Raw genomic sequence first — 18,056 nt, 5'->3', positions numbered from 1 at the left:
TTAGAACTGTAAATTACTGCAGCCGATGTCTTGAATGCACACTTCTTCACTTTGTCATCGAACGGATAAGGCTTTCCATATATACAGTCCAACCACAAGTTATATTTCAAAGGTCCGTTTGTTGCTACGTCATCAGTAAGCTGATTGATTATGTACTGTCTGATATCATCAAGAAAATTACAAATGTCCTTCGACTCACTTAACGTACTTGGATAATAGTAGTCTTTCAATGTTCCACGAAATGCAGACTGCGCCAAGTAGAAGCCATTATCGTTCACTTGTAATGCTCCGATCACAGTCTTAGTTTTATTTTCATGTTCAGATGCCACAGCAATCGGTTGCTGCACATCGGTTTTTTTACTTGTACGCTCACGAGTCACCAATCTAAACTCAGGAGTCGTAATTGCTGCAGGTAGTTCTGCAGTAGGCGCACGGACTTCTCCTTTACAGTTTATCGCATGTCGGTGCAAATTATCAATTCGAGTAAACCATTTATGACACACGTCACAGCGATACTTCATGCGAGAAGGATTATTCGTACATTTACTGCTCTCATGTCTCCGTACATCATGTGCAAATGCAAACGTCATGTCGAAGTAGCCACAAGGATGCCTAGTTGAAGACAAACCCGAACCAGATGTCAATGTTACTGCAACTGTACCATTTCCAGGCATACTCTTATGCACATCAATGCATCGTTGTTGTATAGAAAACTTTACTTTCTGCCGCACTGCAGGACCTTTACATGTCTCCAAGTGATGCTTCAAATTAGCATTTCTTATAAATTGCTTGCGACACTTAATACAACCAAACATTTTACGATAAGGGTTCTTGGCACATTCTCTCTTCTTGTGTCGACGAGCATTGCTGATGTTTGAGAAAATCTTGTCACAGTAATGACATCGATGTTCCTTAGTTGTTGACTATTCGCCAACCATTGAAGTCTCCATCGAGGGCGAAACAGCGTTCGTCGAGGGTTCCTGTACAGCCAGCACTACCGGCATTAAAGTCTCTTCTTTTGGTGGTATCACGTCTGTTGAAATCTCCTCCAATGTTGACGTCGTCGTTGCCAACGGGATCTGCTCCTTCTCCGTCGTAGCTGTCGTCAAGGTTCCCGTAGTCGATGGTACAACCTCCATCGAGTTCGACGTTAAAGTCGGTAAAGATGCCAACGTGTTCGCAAGAAGAGGTAATTACGAAACTTATGCACCAGAAGAAACAAACTAGGTGATCCTTACACCGCCGACGTCAGTAACAAACTGAGCGTCCTGCTGTCTAGGACTTGCTTATATACATGCACCGTATGGAATAATACGCTAGTCAAATCAAGAACTATCTAAATAATACTAGAGTCAAAACAACATTAAAAATAGAAGGACCATCAACGAAAAGGCAGCACATTTGGAAGCACCGACAACGAAAAGGCAGCACATTTGGAAGCACCGACAACGAAAAGGCAGCACATTTCGAAGCACCGACAACTAAAAGGCAGCACATTTAGAAGAACCATCGAATAAGGAAGCACATTTGGAAGCTCCATCAACAAAAAAAAAGCAAAAAGGAAGCACAAGTTACGAGATCTAAGTCTTAGTTAGAAATCAGAATACAAGAAATAAAAACATTAAATTCTTATAATTTAAATTATTTATTTTATTTCTTTACATTATACAAATGCAAGTAAAACAAGCCATTATTGTATGTAGCCAGCTTTCCTCAGTTCCTTGAGTATGAAGGATATTTCTTTGATGCACGAATAGTTTCCTGCACAAAGCGAACCATGTAGAAGTCTTAGCCGGTCAACCAATATGTTTGGATCTTTTCATGATGTGTAATCATCCTCCTCTACCACTATCTTCTTTGCACGTTTATAATAAATATTATGATCTCTGGTGTCTTCCGTTTACCACCAACCTCAGGGTAACTTTCATTTTTGAGACTGAGATCATCACAAGCTTGATCAGATTTATTTATTATATCACGTCGTTTCCATCGTTTCGGTCTCAGGACACCGCCACATTCTTCGATCTTGTCAGCTTTAGGTGCTTCATCATAGTCTATGTCTTTGTCAACAGCCTCAGAGTCACTGTAACAATCACCGTAGAAGGAATCGTCTTCACCCAATTTACCGTAATAATTCGATGTTGATGATGTCGAAGTGTCTTCATCGTCTTCATGCTTCCTTTTTAGGAGTCCATCATTTCTACAAAGTAGGAAAGATCTACTTGAATTCGGCTGGAATATATTCTCACTTTTCACGTTAAGGATTCTTACATTGTCTTCATTCTTCCGTAAATCATCAACCTCCTTCAATTTAAGTTCTTTGTCGAGATCGGAAGAGCCAAGAAAATTATTGTTGTAATGCAGATCACTCTTCCTTAGTCTAGTAGATCCATCGTTGTCCTCTAGCTTGTACGCAGGCTTGGCGTTACAAGTTCTGCCATGTCTTTTTAGGCTCTCTCTCCGCGTAAACGACTTGCTACATCGAACACAACTTATCATATTGCGCAGTGGATTTTTGACACAGTCATTCTTCTCGTGTTGTCTTTTATTCTTTCTCAAGATAAACTCTTTGCTGCAAAACTTACACCTATGTTCTTTCGATACAGCGCCAGATCCCAAATCGGAATTCATATTAGTTACTGAGACTAATGCCAGATACCTATTGAGTGTTTTAAATTAGATCCATTACTTAAATAGAATTTTTTTCATATTTCATCAGCGAGAATTAATATATCTCACGCAAAAGTACTTTAAGTAGTATAGGAATGGGGCTACTGGCGCACGGCGCTGGCGCGTGGATTGTGATTGTCGGTCCGCCATCTTGGATTGTGACGTCACGGCGGCCATCTTGGAGGAGTGTAACGGGACACAACGTAACGGGACAAGTTTGACCTTGACCTTTGACCCTCAAAATTCGCCAAAATTGGACAAAAATTGCCCAAAATTCCTCAAAATTCGTCAAAATTTACATTTCTGTGAAAAAAATTCCGCCAAAAAATCGCAAAAAATTCCACAATCCAAAAATTAGGATTTCAAAAATCCTCAAAAGTCGTTTTGCCCTAGAAAGAACCCAAATTCCTAAAAGAGGCTTAAGCATCCTTGTCTACAGCCTCCGATAAGCCTCTGACGTCATCTAGGATTATGACCGCCATCTTGGATGGTTGTGACCTTGACCTTTGACCTTGACCCCGGCGGCCATTTTGGATCCGCCATCTTGGATCCGCCATTTTGGATGACGTCATTGTGTTCTAGAAAATTCCGGCATTGTGTTATCCGCCATATTGTATGATGACGTCACCGTTGCAATTTACGTTACGGCCGCCATCTTTAACTTTTTTATTTATTATCCGATTTTAATGAAATTTTTTTAAAATTTATAAAAAAATTCACTTAATAAAATTTAATGAAAAATATTTAAAAAACATACATTTACGACACGGAGTTCGTAGTCCTCGGTTCGAACCCGGTGAGGGCAAAAAAATTAAAAATGGCGACAGGCTCCTTCCTCAATGGTGGCTGCAGGCAGACTGACTCCCACCACTTTTTTTCAAAGCATATATATCGTCACCTAGTATGACGTCATGTCCGCCATCTTGTCTTTGATGCTGGAGACCACCATCTTGTTTTCGTCGGCGAGAGTGCGCTGACACCATGTTAGTTTAGTTCTTATCCGCTAGAGTGCAGTAATCATTTATTATTACTGTGACACCCGCCATCTTGAAATTTGACCGCCATCTTGAAAATCCGTAATTATTTAGCTAGAAAAGCGGGAAAAATTCCAAAATTCATCAAAAAAATCACTCATTAATTTACATATTGATTCGATCGATTCCTGTCCTCGGTTCGATACCCGATCGATGGAAATAATCTTAATTTTTATGTAAAAATACCTAAAAAATGACAGGTTCGAAAATAAAAACACTGCAAGTTCTTTTACAAACAAAATATTTATTACATAATTTCTATTTTACTACAGGATCACCTGCGAAGGTTAGCAATCTTACAAACATTTAGGTCCGCATAGGCGTGAAATGACTAATTCTTAGCTCCAATCGGTTTATACAAGACAGAGTCCAACCAGATCCTTTACAGACATAGTCCTCCTCTTCTTGACAGAGTTTCTGGATACCTTGTTTAACAGTTTGCTTGACATCGTTAGAACTGTAAATTACTGCAGCCGATGTCTTGAATGCACACTTCTTCACTTTGTCATCGAACGGATAAGGCTTTCCATATATACAGTCCAACCACAAGTTATATTTCAAAGGTCCGTTTGTTGCTACGTCATCAGTAAGCTGATTGATTATGTCCTGTCTGATATCATCAAGAAAATTACAAATGTCCTTTGACTCACTTAACGTACTTGGATAATAGTAGTCTTTCAATGTTCCACGAAATGCAGACTGCGCCAAGTAGAAGCCATTATCGTTCACTTGTAATGCTCCGATCACAGTCTTATGTTCAGATGCCACAGAAATCGGTTGCTGCACATCAGTTTTTTTACTTGTACGCTCACGAGTCACCAATCTAAACTCAGGAGTCGTAATTGCTGCAGGTAGTTCAGCAGTAGGCGCACGGACTTCACCTTTACAGTTTATCGAATGTCGGCGCAAATTATCAATTCGAGTAAACCATTTATGACACTCGTCACAGCGAAACTTCATGCGAGAAGGATTCTTCGTACATTTACTCCTCTCATGTCTCCGTACATCATGTGCAAATGCAAACGTCATGTCGCAGTAGCCACAAGGATGCCTAGTTGAAGACAAATCCGAACCAGATGTCGCTGTTACTGCAACTGAATCATTTCCAGGCATACTCTTATGCACATCAATGCATCGTTGTTGTATAGAAACCTTTACTTTCTGCCGCACTGCAGGTCCTTTACATGTCTCCAAGTGATGCTTCAAATTAACATTTCTTGTAAATTGCTTGCGACACTTAATACAACCAAACATTTTACGATAAGGGTTCTTGGCACATTCTCTCTTCTCGTGTCGACGAGCATTGCTGATGTTTGAGAAAATCTTGTCACAGTAACGACATCGATGTTCGTTAGTTGTTGACGATTCGCCATCCATTGAAGTCTCCATCGAGGGCGAAACAGCGTTCGTCAAGGTTTCCTGTACAGTCAGCACTACCGGCATTAAAGTCTCTTCTGCTGGTGGTATCACATCTGTTGAAATCTCCTTCCAATGTTGACGTCATCGTTGCCAACGGGATCTACTCCTTCTCCGTCGTAGCTGTCGTCAAGGTTCCCGTATACGATGGTACAACCTCCGCGTTGAACGTTAAAGTCGGTAAAGATGCCATCGAGTTCGCAAGAACAGGTAATTACGCGATTTATGCTCCAGATTAAACAAACTAGGTGATCCTTACACCGCCGACGTCAGTAACAAAACTGAGCGTCCTGCTGTCTAGGACTTGCTTATATACATGCACCGTATGGAATAATACGCTAGTCAAATCAAGAACAATTTATTATAATACTAGAGTCAAAACAACATTTAAAAAATAGAAGCTCCATCAACAAAAAGGAAGCACATTCTGGAAGCACCGACAACGAAAAGGCAGATCATTTGGAAGCACCGACAACGAAAAGGCAGCACATTTGGAAGCACCGACAACGAAAAGGCAGATCATTTGGAAGCACCGACAACGAAAAGGCAGCACATTTGGAAGCACCGACAACGAAAAGGCAGCACATTTGGAAGCACCGACAACGAAAAGGCAGCACATTTGGAAGCACCGACAACGAAAAGGCAGCACATTTGGAAGCACCGACAACGAAAAGGCAGCACATTTGGAAGCACCGACAACGAAAAGGCAGCACATTTGGAAGCACCGACAACGAAAAGGCAGCACATTTGGCAGCACCGACAACGAAAAGGCAGCACATTTGGAAGCACCGACAACGAAAAGGCAGCACATTTGGCAGCACCGACAACGAAAAGGCAGCACATTTGGCAGCACCGACAACGAAAAGGCAGCACATATGGAAGCACCGACTACGAAAAGGCAGCACATTTGGAAGCACCGACAACGAAAAGGCAGCACATTTGGAAGCACCGACAACGAAAAGGCAGCACATTTTGGGATGCACCATCATAAAGGCAGCACATTTTGGAAGCACCATCGAATAAGGAAGCACATTTGGAAGCTCCATCAACAAAAAAAAAAAAGGCAAAAAGGAAGCAAAAGTTACGAGATCTAAGTCTTAGTTAGAAATCAGAATACAAGAAATAAAAACATTAAATTCTTATAATTTAAATTATTTATTTTATTGCTTTACATTATACAAATGCAAGTAAAACAAGCCATTATTGTATGTAGCCAGCATTCCTCAGTTCCTTGAGTATGAAGGATATTTCTTTGATGCACGAATAGTTTCCTGCACAAAGCAAACCATGTAGAAGTCTTAGCCGGTCAACCAATATGTTTGGATCTTTCCATGATGTGTAATCATTCTCTTCTACCACCATCTTCCTTGCACCTTTATAATAAATATTATGATCTCTGGTGTCCTCCGTTTTACCATCAACCTCAGGGTAACTTCCATGTTTGAGACGGTGATCATCACAAGCTTTATCAGATTTATTTAATATATCACGTCGTTTCCACCGTTTCGGTCTCAGGACACCACCACATTCTTCGATCTTGACAGCTTTAGGTGCTTCATCATAGTCTATGTCTTTGTCAACAGCCTCAGAGTCACTGTAACAATCACCCAATTTACCGTAATAATTCGATGTTGATGATGTTGAAGTGTCTTCATCGTCTTCATGCTTCCTTATTAGGAGTCCATCATTTTTACAAAGTAGGAAAGATCTACTTGAATTCGGCTGGAATATATTCTCACTTTTCACGTTAAGGATTCTTCCATTGTCTTCATTCTTCCGTAAATCATCAACCTCCTTCAATTTAAGTTCTTTGTCGAGATCGGAAGAGCCAAGAAAATTATTGTCGTAATGCAGATCACTCTTCCTTAGGCTAGTAGATTCATCGTTGTCCTCTAGCTTGTACGCAGGCTTGGCGCTACAAGTTCTGCCATGTCTTTTTAGGCTCTCTCTCCGCGTAAACGACTTGCTACATCGAACACAACTTATCATATTGCGCAGTGGATTTTTAACACAGTCATTCTTCTCGTGTTGTCTTTTATTCTTTCTCAAGATAAACTCTTTACTGCAAAACTTACACCTATGTTCTTTCGATACAGCGTCAGATCCCAAATCGGAATTCATATTAGTTACTGAGACTAATGTCAGATACCAATTGAGTGTTTTTAAATTAGATCTAATACTTAAATAGAAATTTTTTCATATTTCATCAGCGAGAATTAATATATCACATGCAAAAGTACTTTATGCATGTAGTTCTGCTTTTCAACAACAGATGACGCCTCATGTTGCTTGCAGGTAAATAATATTTAGTTCTTTTATGCGGGATGCGCGATGCTCACTAACGATCGCAAAATAAGGATGGCTTCGCTAGACTCCAAGGAAAAGGAAGTTCGTCTTGCATGTTGGTGCTCCACAGATGTCTCATGGCTAGAGACCTGTAAAATTCGCGATTTCAAATCCCTAAAGGATAGACTCCATGATCCTCTACGCACTCGTGCAAATTACATCTGCTGATTGGTTATCGACTCGTAACACCTGTTGACTGGAATGATCGTGATTCGCTTATTCTTCTATTAAAGATTTTTCATTGGCCCAGAGTCCTTCAGATAAACTGTGGCCCAATCACTGAAGCAAAATAATGTCAAAAGTATTTGGACTCTATCCTATCGCAAAATGAATCCGCGAATTTTACAGGTCTCTACTCATGGCGTAATATTAATTTGACTGAGTAATGATATTTGTCAATTCCACCTGATAAAAATATTGCAAGTTTTGATTTAGTAGCAGAAATTATCGAATTAAATGTAACTCCAAATAAAATGACATGTCTCATTAGACAAAAAAAATCCATGCAGAGAGCGGTTCCTCAGAATAGTCAGAAACACTTGAAGAAACCACAGGAATGATTGCAAGAACACGGGAAAAACCATCAAAATATTGACAAGAATAATCAGGAGCACACGGAGAAAACCATCATAATATTTGCAAGAATAATCAGGAGCACACGGAGAAAACCATCATAATATTTGCAAGAATAATCAGGAGCACACGGAGAAAACCATCATAATATTTGCAAAAATAATCAGGAGCACACGGAGGAAACCATCATAACATTGACGAGATTAATCAGAAGTACTCGGAGAAAACCACCACATGTTTTCCTTGATATCATAAAATTACAGGAAAAAATATTTAAAAATAAAAAAAAATTTAAAAAAATGCATACATTTCTGGCTTGTACAAGAACTCTATCTTTGCTCAACAATGATAAGTTTACAAGCTAGCAGAAACTGTTTATGCATTTTTTTAAATTTTTTTTTATTTTTAAATATTTTTTCCTGTAATTTTATCATATCAAGGAAAACATGTGGTGGTTTTCTCCGAGTACTTCTGATTAATCTGGTCAATGTTATGATGGTTTCCTCCGTGTGCTCCTGATTATTCTTGCAAATATTATGATGGTTTTCTCCGTGTGCTCCTGATTATTCTTGCAAATATTATGATGGTTTTCTCCGTGTGCTCCTGATTATTCTTGCAAATATTATGATGGTTTTCTCCGTGTGCTCCTGATTATTCTTGTCAATATTTTGATGGTTTTTCCCGTGTTCTTGCAATCATTCCTGTGGTTTCTTCAAGTGTTTCTGACTATTCTGAGGAACCGCTCTCTGCATGGTTTTTTTTGTCTAATGAGACATGTCATTTTATTTGGAGTTACATTTAATTCGATAATTTCTGCTACTAAATCAAAACTTGCAATATTTTTATCAGGTGGAATTGACAAATATCATTACTCAGTCAAATTAATATTACGCCATGAGACATCTGTGGAGCACCAACATGCAAGACGAACTTCCTTTTCCTTGGAGTCTAGCGAAGCCATCCTTATTTTGCGATCGTTAGTGAGCATCACGCATCCCGCATAAAAGAACTAAATATTATTTACCTGCAAGCAACATGTGGCGTCATCTGTTGTTGAAAAGCAGAACTACATGCATAAAGTACTTTTGCATGTGATATATTAATTCTCGCTGATGAAATAAGAAAAAATTTCTATTTAAGTATTAGATCTAATTTAAAAACACTCAATTGGTATCTGACATTAGTCTCAGTAACTAATATGAATTCCGATTTGGTATCTGACGCTGTATCGAAAGAACATAGGTGTAAGTTTTGCAGCAAAGAGTTTATCTTGAGAAAGAATAAAAGACAACACGAGAAGAATGACTGTGTTAAAAATCCACTGCGCAATATGATAAGTTGTGTTCGATGTAGCAAGTCGTTTACGCGGAGAGAGAGCCTAAAAAGACATGGCAGAACTTGTAACGCCAAGCCTGCGTACAAGCTAGAGGACAACGATGAATCTACTAGACTAAGGAAGAGTGATCTGCATTACAACAATAATTTTCTTGGCTCTTCCGATCTCGACAAAGAACTTAAATTGAAGGAGGTTGATGATTTACGGAAGAATGAAGACAATGGAAGAATCCTTAACGTGAAAAGTGAGAATATATTCCAGCCGAATTCAAGTAGATCTTTCCTACTTTGTAGAAATGATGGACTGCTAAAAAGGAAGCATGAAGACGATGAAGACACTTCGACATCATCAACATCGAATTATTACGGTAAATTGGGTGAAGACGATTCCTTCTACGGTGATTGTTACAGTGACTCTGAGGCTGTTGACAAAGACATAGACTATGATGAAGCACCTAAAGCTGACAAGATCGAAGAATGTGGCGGTGTCCTGAGACCGAAACGATGGAAACGACGTGATATAATAAATAAATCTGATCAAGCTCGTGATGATCTCAGTCTCAAAAATGAAAGTTACCCTGAGGTTGGTGGTAAACGGAAGACACCAGAGATCATAATATTTATTATAAACGTGCAAGGAATATGGTGGTAGAAGAGGTTGATTACACATCATGGAAAGATCCAAACATATTGGTTGACCGACTAAGACTTCTACATGGTTCGCTTTGTGCAGGAAACTATTCGTGCATCAAAGAAATATCCTTCATACTCAAGGAACTGAGGAAAGCTGGCTACATACAATAATGGCTTGTTTTACTTGCATTTGTATAATGTAAAGAAATAAAATAAATAATTTAAATTATAAGAATTTAATGTTTTTATTTCTTGTATTCTGATTTCTAACTAAGATTTAGATCTCGTAACTTGTGCTTCCTTTTTGCCTTTTTTTTTGTTGATGGAGCTTCCAAATGTGCTTCCTTATTCGATGGTGCTTCCAAAATGTGCTGCCTTTATGATGGTGCATCCAAAATGTGCTGCCTTTTCGTTGTCAGTGCTTCCAAATGTGCTGCCTTTTCGTTGTCGGTGCTTCCAAGTGTGCTGCCTTTTCGTTGTCGGTGCTTCCAAATGTGCTGCCTTTTCGATGTCGGTGCTCACAAATGTGCTGCCTTTTCGTTGTCGGTGCTTCCAAATGTGCTGCCTTTTCGTTGTCGGTGCTTCCAAATGTGCTGCCTTTTCGTTGTCGGTGCTTCCAAATGTGCTGCCTTTTCGTTGTCGGTGCTTCCAAATGTGCTGCATTTTCGTTGTCAGTGCTTCCAAATGTGCTGCCTTTTCGTTGTCGGTGCTTCCAAATGTGCTGCCTTTTCCTAGACGGTGCTTCCAAATGTGCTGCCTTTTCGTTGATGGTCCTTCTATTTTTAATGTTGTTTTGACTCTAGTATTATTGTAGATAGTTCTTGATTTGACTAGCGTATTATTCCATACGGTGCATGTATATAAGCGAGTCCTAGACAGCAGGACGCTCAGTTTGTTACTTACGTCCGCGGTGTAAGGATCACCTAGTTTGTTTCTTCTGGTGCATAAGTTTCGTAATTATCTGTTCTTGCGAACTCGATGGCATCTTTACCGACTTTAACTTCGAACTCGATGGAGGTTGTACCATCGACTACGGGAACCTTGACGACAGCTACGACCGTGAAGGAGCAGATCCCGTTGGCAATGACGACGTCAACATTGGAGGAGATGTCAACAGATGTGATACCACCAAAAGAAGAGACTTTAATGCCGGTAGTGCTGGCTGTACAGGAACCCTCGACGAACGCTGTTTCGCCCTCGATGGAGACTTCAGTGGTTGGCTAATCGTCAACAACTAACGAACATCGATGTCATTACTGTGACAAGATTTTCTCAAACATCAGCAATGCTCGTCGACACGAGAAGAGAGAATGTGCCAAGAACCCTTATCGTAAAATGTTTGGTTGTATTAAGTGTTGCAAGCAATTTACAAGAAATACTAATTTGAAGCATCACTTGGAGACATGTAAAGGTCCTGCAGTGCGGCAGTAAGTAAAGGTTTCTATACAACAACGATGCATTGATGTGCATAAGAGTATGCCTGGAAATGGTACAGTTGCAGTAACAGCGACATCTGGTTCGGGTTTGTCTTCAACTAGGCATCCTTGTGGCTACTGCGACATGACGTTTGCATTTGCACATGATGTACGGAGACATGAGAGGAGTAAATGAACGAATAATCCTTCTCGCATGAAGTTTCGCTGTGACGAGTGTCATAAATGGTTTACTCGAATTGATAATTTGCACCGACATGCGATAAACTGTAAAGGAGAAGTCCGTGCGCCTACTGCTGAACTACCTGCAGCAATTATGACTCCTGAGTTTAGATTGGTGACTCGTGAGCGTACAAGTAAAAAAACCGATGTGCAGCAACCGATTGCTGTGGCATCTGAACATGAAAATAAAACTAAGACTGTGATCGGAGCATTACAAGTGAACGATAATGGCTTCTACTTGGCGCAGTCTGCATTTCGTGGAACATTGAAAGACTACTATTATCCAAGTACGTTAAGTGAGTCGAAGGACATTTGTAATTTTCTTGATGATATCAGACAGTACATAATCAATCAGCTTACTGATGACGTAGCAACAAACGGACCTTTGAAATATAACTTGTGGTTGGACTGTATATATGGAAAGCCTTATCCGTTCGATGACAAAGTGAAGAAGTGTGCATTCAAGACATCGGCTGCAGTAATTTACAGTTCTAACGATGTCAAGCAAACTGTTAAACAAGGTATCCAGAAACTCTGTCAAGAAGAGGAGGACTATGTCTGTAAAGGATCTGGTTGGACTCTGTCTTGTATAAACCGATTGGAGCTAAGAATTAGTCATTTCACGCCTATGCGGACCTAAATGTTTGTAAGATTGCTAACCTTCGCAGGTGATCCTGTAGTAAAATAGAAATTATGTAATAAATATTTTGTTTGTAAAAGAACTTGCAGTGTTTTTATTTTCGAACCTGTCATTTTTTAGGTATTTTTACATAAAAATTAAGATCATTTGAATCGCCCAGGGATCGAACCAAGTCTCGAATCAATATGTAAATTAATGAGTGATTTATTTAATGAATTTTGGAACTTTTCCCGAATTTCTAGCTAAATAATTACGGATTTTCAAGATGGCGTCCAAATTTAAAGATGGCGGGTGTCACAGTAATAAATGATTACTGCACTCTAGCGGATAAGAATTAAACTAAAATGGCGTCAGCACACTCTCGCCGGCGATACAATGATGATGGCTTCCAGCATCGAAGACAAGATGGCAGACATGACGTCATACTAGGTGACGATATATATATATATATATGAATGGCAAAAAGTGGTGGGGGCCAGTCTGCCTGCAGCCAACACGAGGGAAGGATCGGTCGCCATTTTTATTTTTTTGTCCTCACCGGGTTCGAACCGAGGACTCCGAGTTCTGTGTCGTAAATGCTTGTTTTTTTAAATATTTTATTAAAAATTTTATTAAATGAATTTTTTTATAAATTTTAATTTTTTTTATTAAAAACGGATAATAAATAAAGATTTTAAAGATGGCGATCGTAACGGAAACTGCAACGGTGACGTCATAATCCATGATGACGTCAGAGGCTTATCTGAGTCTGTAGACATGGATGCTTAAGCCTCTATATGGACATTTATAGCTGCTGGTATTTTTAAGGAATAAAACGGGAAATTTTCCCTCAAAACGGGAAATTTTTCCCTCGAAAACGGGAATTTTTAATTTATCACAATTTTTGAGATTTTTTGGCGGAATTTTTTTCCACAGAAATGGAAATTTTGGCGGATTTTGAGGAATTTTTGGCAAATTTTGGATGTCAAATGTCAAGGTCAAGGTCAAAGGTCAAGGTCACAACCATCCAAGATGGCCCACGTGACGTCACAATGTAAACAATCTTCAATCCACACCCAGGACCCAGTGACAGTAGCCCCATTTACATACTACTGCTAACTATCGATGCTACCATATTTCTTTTACTTGATTTAAAGTATCTACACTCTATTTATTTGTGTAGAAAATAATTTTTGATTTGTGCAACTAATATTATAAGTATCATTTATTTTTATGTAAATAGTGTGACTGTTAATATAAAAAAGACATATAGACCTAAGAGGTTAGCTTTATAAGTGTAATTATTTTTTGAACGTGAACATTGTGATTTGAAATGTCAAAAACTACTTATAGACATGCGAGATAAACTTTATAAGTGTAATTTATGTTTGATTGGAGTGTTTTTTGTTCTTTCATTTTATTCAGCTGGAGAAGTGATTTAACATCATGACTAAAAATAATAAAAATGCAGAAGTAGATGTGTTATTAAAGGCAACGTTAGAACAAACAATCCAAAAATAGGTGCCAAAAAGTTCCAGTAAATAAATGTGAGATTACAGGGCATGGAAAAAGGCTTTTTTTTTTATTTCAGTTCTTAACCACATCCTTACTATTCTCAATTATTATCTCTTGTTCAATAAAAAAATACCAATAATTTACGTATTTCTTTTCATACCTAATAAGCAAGAAGTTTCACTGCTGTCACGTGTGGACCCCACGCACACATTTTAAGTTATAACCAATAGGATTGCTCAAAGGCCCTGCTTATCTGGGCACACACATGGTGTGCAGACCTTCAGATAAAAACATGCAATTTGAAAACTGCTCAAGATATCAAGAGTGGTGTCTGTTTAAGAAAAGCATTTAAGCATACACTAAGAGCGAATGAGCAGTCCTGATTCCATTTCTTGTTTTTTTAAGTGCATTTTTTGAATAGTGAAAATTGTCAAAATGTTAATTTTTAAAATAATTTTTAGTCATAAAAAATCTAATAAAGATTAATGAAAGCACTCACATTGCACCTTTATCTTCATTTCTCTACCTTATAAATTTGTGGTTACTGCACAAATCTCATAGTGTCCTAAATGCATGACAAGAAGACTGCATTCCAGTTTAGATACTTGCGCATAGAGACGATACCATGCTACACGCATCAGTACAGTAGCACTTATCATCCCAACTCAATAACACAAATTGGCGGATCCCGTAAGTACAGTTCCTTGTTCTCTGCTCAGGTCGACACAGTTCGTTAAAGGGCCAGAGATCATGGTTGGAGGTTTCATTGGCAAGTAGGCTTCGCTTATACCAGATATGCATTCATCTGCATCACTGTACAAATTATTTTCTGTAGTGGCAAACATCTAGCAGTTAATTAATTTTGAATTTATGTGCAGTATCAGCTTTTGCAGGATTGATGCTTGCCCAAGTTTCTGCGGTAGTTTTTATTTTGGTTTGGCTATCCAGATTTTTTGGCACAATAGGATTGAAATACGGTAATTAGTGATGAACATTGGCAGATACAGGATTTTTTTTGTAGTAGGGGGATTTTAAAAAAGTAGAAATAAATTTAAAATTTGAACGTGTGTATTCAAAAACGTACAAGACTATTGACACTAACACACTGACATATATGGCAGAAGTAGCCGTAGGCGATGTGGCTTCTCGAACTGTAACGTATTGTCTTCACTGATATATTGCAAAGTTTTCATAACTTGAAGGGGGGGGGGGGGTTATATCCCCCATATACTCTGCCTTCCTCCTGCATCCGCCAATGGAAATAGGAGGAGTCAGATCCCTGTTTTCTTGAATTAAAATCACAAAAGTGTACCTCAAATCTAAATCTAGGTATCTATATATAGGTACTAAACTGTGTTGAAAATTTTAAATTAATCCTTTAAATGTTTGTTTCATAAACTAAGCTTTTAAATCAATACGTGTCATAATTTTATATTAATAATCACAAACTAAAAGTACAAAATATATTTATATTGGGATTAATAGGACTTCAGCATTTTCCATATTGATTTTATTTGGATTTACTACGTTTCCTCCAGTATTTTTCTTCAAATCTTTTTCCTTCAATAAAAATTAATTTGAATACTAAAATTTTGATTGTATTTGAAATTCAAAATTCCAAAAAAATAATTAATTTTCAAGATTTCTTGCATTGTTACTGTATTTTATAATTCAATCATCCTATTACACTTGTTAATTTAGAGAATAAATGGTGAATTCCTTTGCATGGGCAACTATAGTTGTCCTTAGAGTTTCAAAAAACCATTAATGTTCACTTCAGAATTACTATGGAGTTGGAGCTTCAGGCCATTTTAAGGATAAGTTAATAAACTATGACTATGAGCTATGTATTTATGATCTCCAGTAGTAGTGTAATCCAACAGTAACTTTCAGGTGTGAAATACCTGTACCTGATTTGGGTTTGGAGGGTTTTCGCTCCATTTTTGCACCAAGCGTGTAGATGTTACTCTCTCGAATGGGAGGTGAATCACGGACGGTCGTATTCTGTAGAGCCAAGAGCGTTTGTTCTCATGCCGAGGTGCTGTGGGAAAAAGAAATACACTTTTTGCATTGCAAACTTAAAAAAATTAATAAAAACAAATAAGTAGTGATATTATCTTATTTATGTTTAATTTAAATAATTTTGCTAGATTTATAATGTTCTACATCTTTATAAAAAAACCTAATTTTATGATATATGTATTTATATTTATATTTTAAATACTTTATTGAGTTTGTAATAAATTTTTAGTTAAGTTGTTACAATTATTTTTAATGATATCTACATCCTTTTGCAAATTTATGGCTTTTTTACTTGTGTATAATTTTAAATTTCTCTAAATGTCTGGCTGTATTATTTTCAGAATTATTGCTAAATATTATTTTAACATGCCTAGGTGATGCATTTAAAATTTTCTTCAAATGTCGTTCATGTTTACTTGGTAATAACCAGCATTTTTACTAAGCCAAAAATATCATTAACTGTACAACAACAATTTGAGACATATTTAATAGAAACTATTTTTAACAGACATGAATTAACTTTGTGGACTTATTGCACTAGCCATCAATTAATTATACCCGTATGGGTTAAATTTTATGTTTTTGTTTTATTTATTTGTCACTTACCTGATTACATTAAAACATTAATTTGGGGGATGGTTATGAGAAAAATGTTGGTAACTAATTATTTTCACATTACAGTTAAAAAGAGAAATGATACATGATCAGTTCTTCTGAATATCAAGGGTTACTTTGTAATGATAATTATTGGTGAGTGATGAACAGCATTTGTTACAACTATTTAATTTTGAGTTGGTGTTTACTGTTTGTATAATGATTGCACCTGAGTTAAGTGAACACTGGTGCTGCAAGTTATTAACCTGTGAAGGCAGTCCCGGACAGCTGTTCTGCATAGAGTTCGTAAGGGCATTTCTGTGGGTTGTTTTGGCCCTGAGGCAAAGCTCCGGGACATCTTGGATCTTCAGACGTGAATTCATTGCCGAATCCAGACAAGTACTGCAAACATCAATCATACCATTCATCCGCTCATCACCAATATAATGTTGGATTATACATAAAGACACATCAGTGATATTTATAAATAAATTAATATTTGTAGGCAAGCACAGTTCCAGGGTAGGAGTAATGAGAATGATCACTGCAATTGTTACCCAAGAAATGTATGTTTCACTACATTGCGATCAGTTTTATGGAACTATAATTTAATGTGGTATTTGGTATTACAACAGAGATCATAATGTCTGCCTGAATGACAGTGAAACATCAATTTATAAAGAAGTTCTTTAAAGGTCGTGTGTTCAGTGACAGATACAAGAATTTGTTTTCATTATCCTCTGATTCCAATTCAGCAAGAGAAACATTCTGACCTACTGTAACTCTGAGATGCTTTTTCTTGTTTCTGTTTGCTATAGGTTCTTCATTACCATAGAGAATCTCCTTAAAAAAACTGTGAGAGGTTGTTCACCATTATTTCATTCTCCTGTCCTTCATTTGGTTGATCCGCAGGAAATGCAGGAAGTCTTTCAAGGACCCATTCTCTTTTCAATGGGAACAAGCCCACTTTTTCAAAACCTGAACATATGTCCTTGCCAAGTTGGTCCTTTACTTTCATTTTTTCCAATGTCTGTTTTAGAAGACAAGGAATATACAGCTTGACAAATGACTTGCTGCTGTTCTTGGTTTTGAGCTTCCTTTTTTTTTTTTTTCCAAAACCAACCTCCAGTGCATCTTCAGCGACCTGAAAACAGCATCGTCTAGTGGCTGGGTTAGATCTACATATCTTGACTACAGCTGGTGACAAATGTGAGCTCAAGTTATCCCCAACTAGGACATTTCTTCCTTCGAATCTTCTGCAATATGGGACAACAATCTTTTGTATCCAAACGAGGAAGCAATGGCCATCTATCCAGCCAGACTTGCTCCTATTGTACTGTGCCCTTCCGGGTCCCCTTGCATCCAGAAGCAAATAATATTTAAGGGGGAAGAATAGTTTCTGATGCAGTTGCAGCAAACAGTACTGGTACCCCAGATTTGCTCTCATTTAAAACTCTCACTGGATATTTGCATCCCCTCCAGAAGATAAGCTTTCGGCGACCTGGATCGTCTGACAAACATGTTTTGTCGTAGTTTATTATGAGATGAGATGGAATGTCTTTGAGTGTAATTGTGACTTGGTCAAAATAAGCATTAATAACCCCAGGGCTCACACTTTCTCGTCTTCTTTTGATATTTTGACAA

The 18,056-nt window shown here is 37.9% G+C and overlaps 1 protein-coding gene across 1 annotated transcript in view; it reads right to left on the bottom strand.

Moving 5' to 3' along the window:
- LOC134542586 (homogentisate 1,2-dioxygenase) overlaps positions 1-18,056 on the bottom strand; it is a 61,937-nt gene that overhangs the window by 33,064 nt on the left and 10,817 nt on the right. Inside the window, exons 2-3 of the mRNA XM_063386962.1 lie at positions 16,679-16,814; positions 15,707-15,837 (exon numbers count right to left, since the gene is read on the bottom strand). Coding sequence (XP_063243032.1) covers positions 15,707-15,837; positions 16,679-16,814 — 267 coding nt within the window. The remainder of the gene's footprint in view (positions 1-15,706; positions 15,838-16,678; positions 16,815-18,056) is intronic.

Source organism: Bacillus rossius (genome assembly GCF_032445375.1).
Source record: "Bacillus rossius redtenbacheri isolate Brsri chromosome 9 unlocalized genomic scaffold, Brsri_v3 Brsri_v3_scf9_1, whole genome shotgun sequence".
In the NCBI taxonomy this organism is placed as follows: domain Eukaryota; kingdom Metazoa; phylum Arthropoda; class Insecta; order Phasmatodea; family Bacillidae; genus Bacillus; species Bacillus rossius.
The sequence above is the reverse complement of the archived record's forward strand: the minus strand, read 5'-3'. Positions and strand labels throughout refer to the sequence as shown.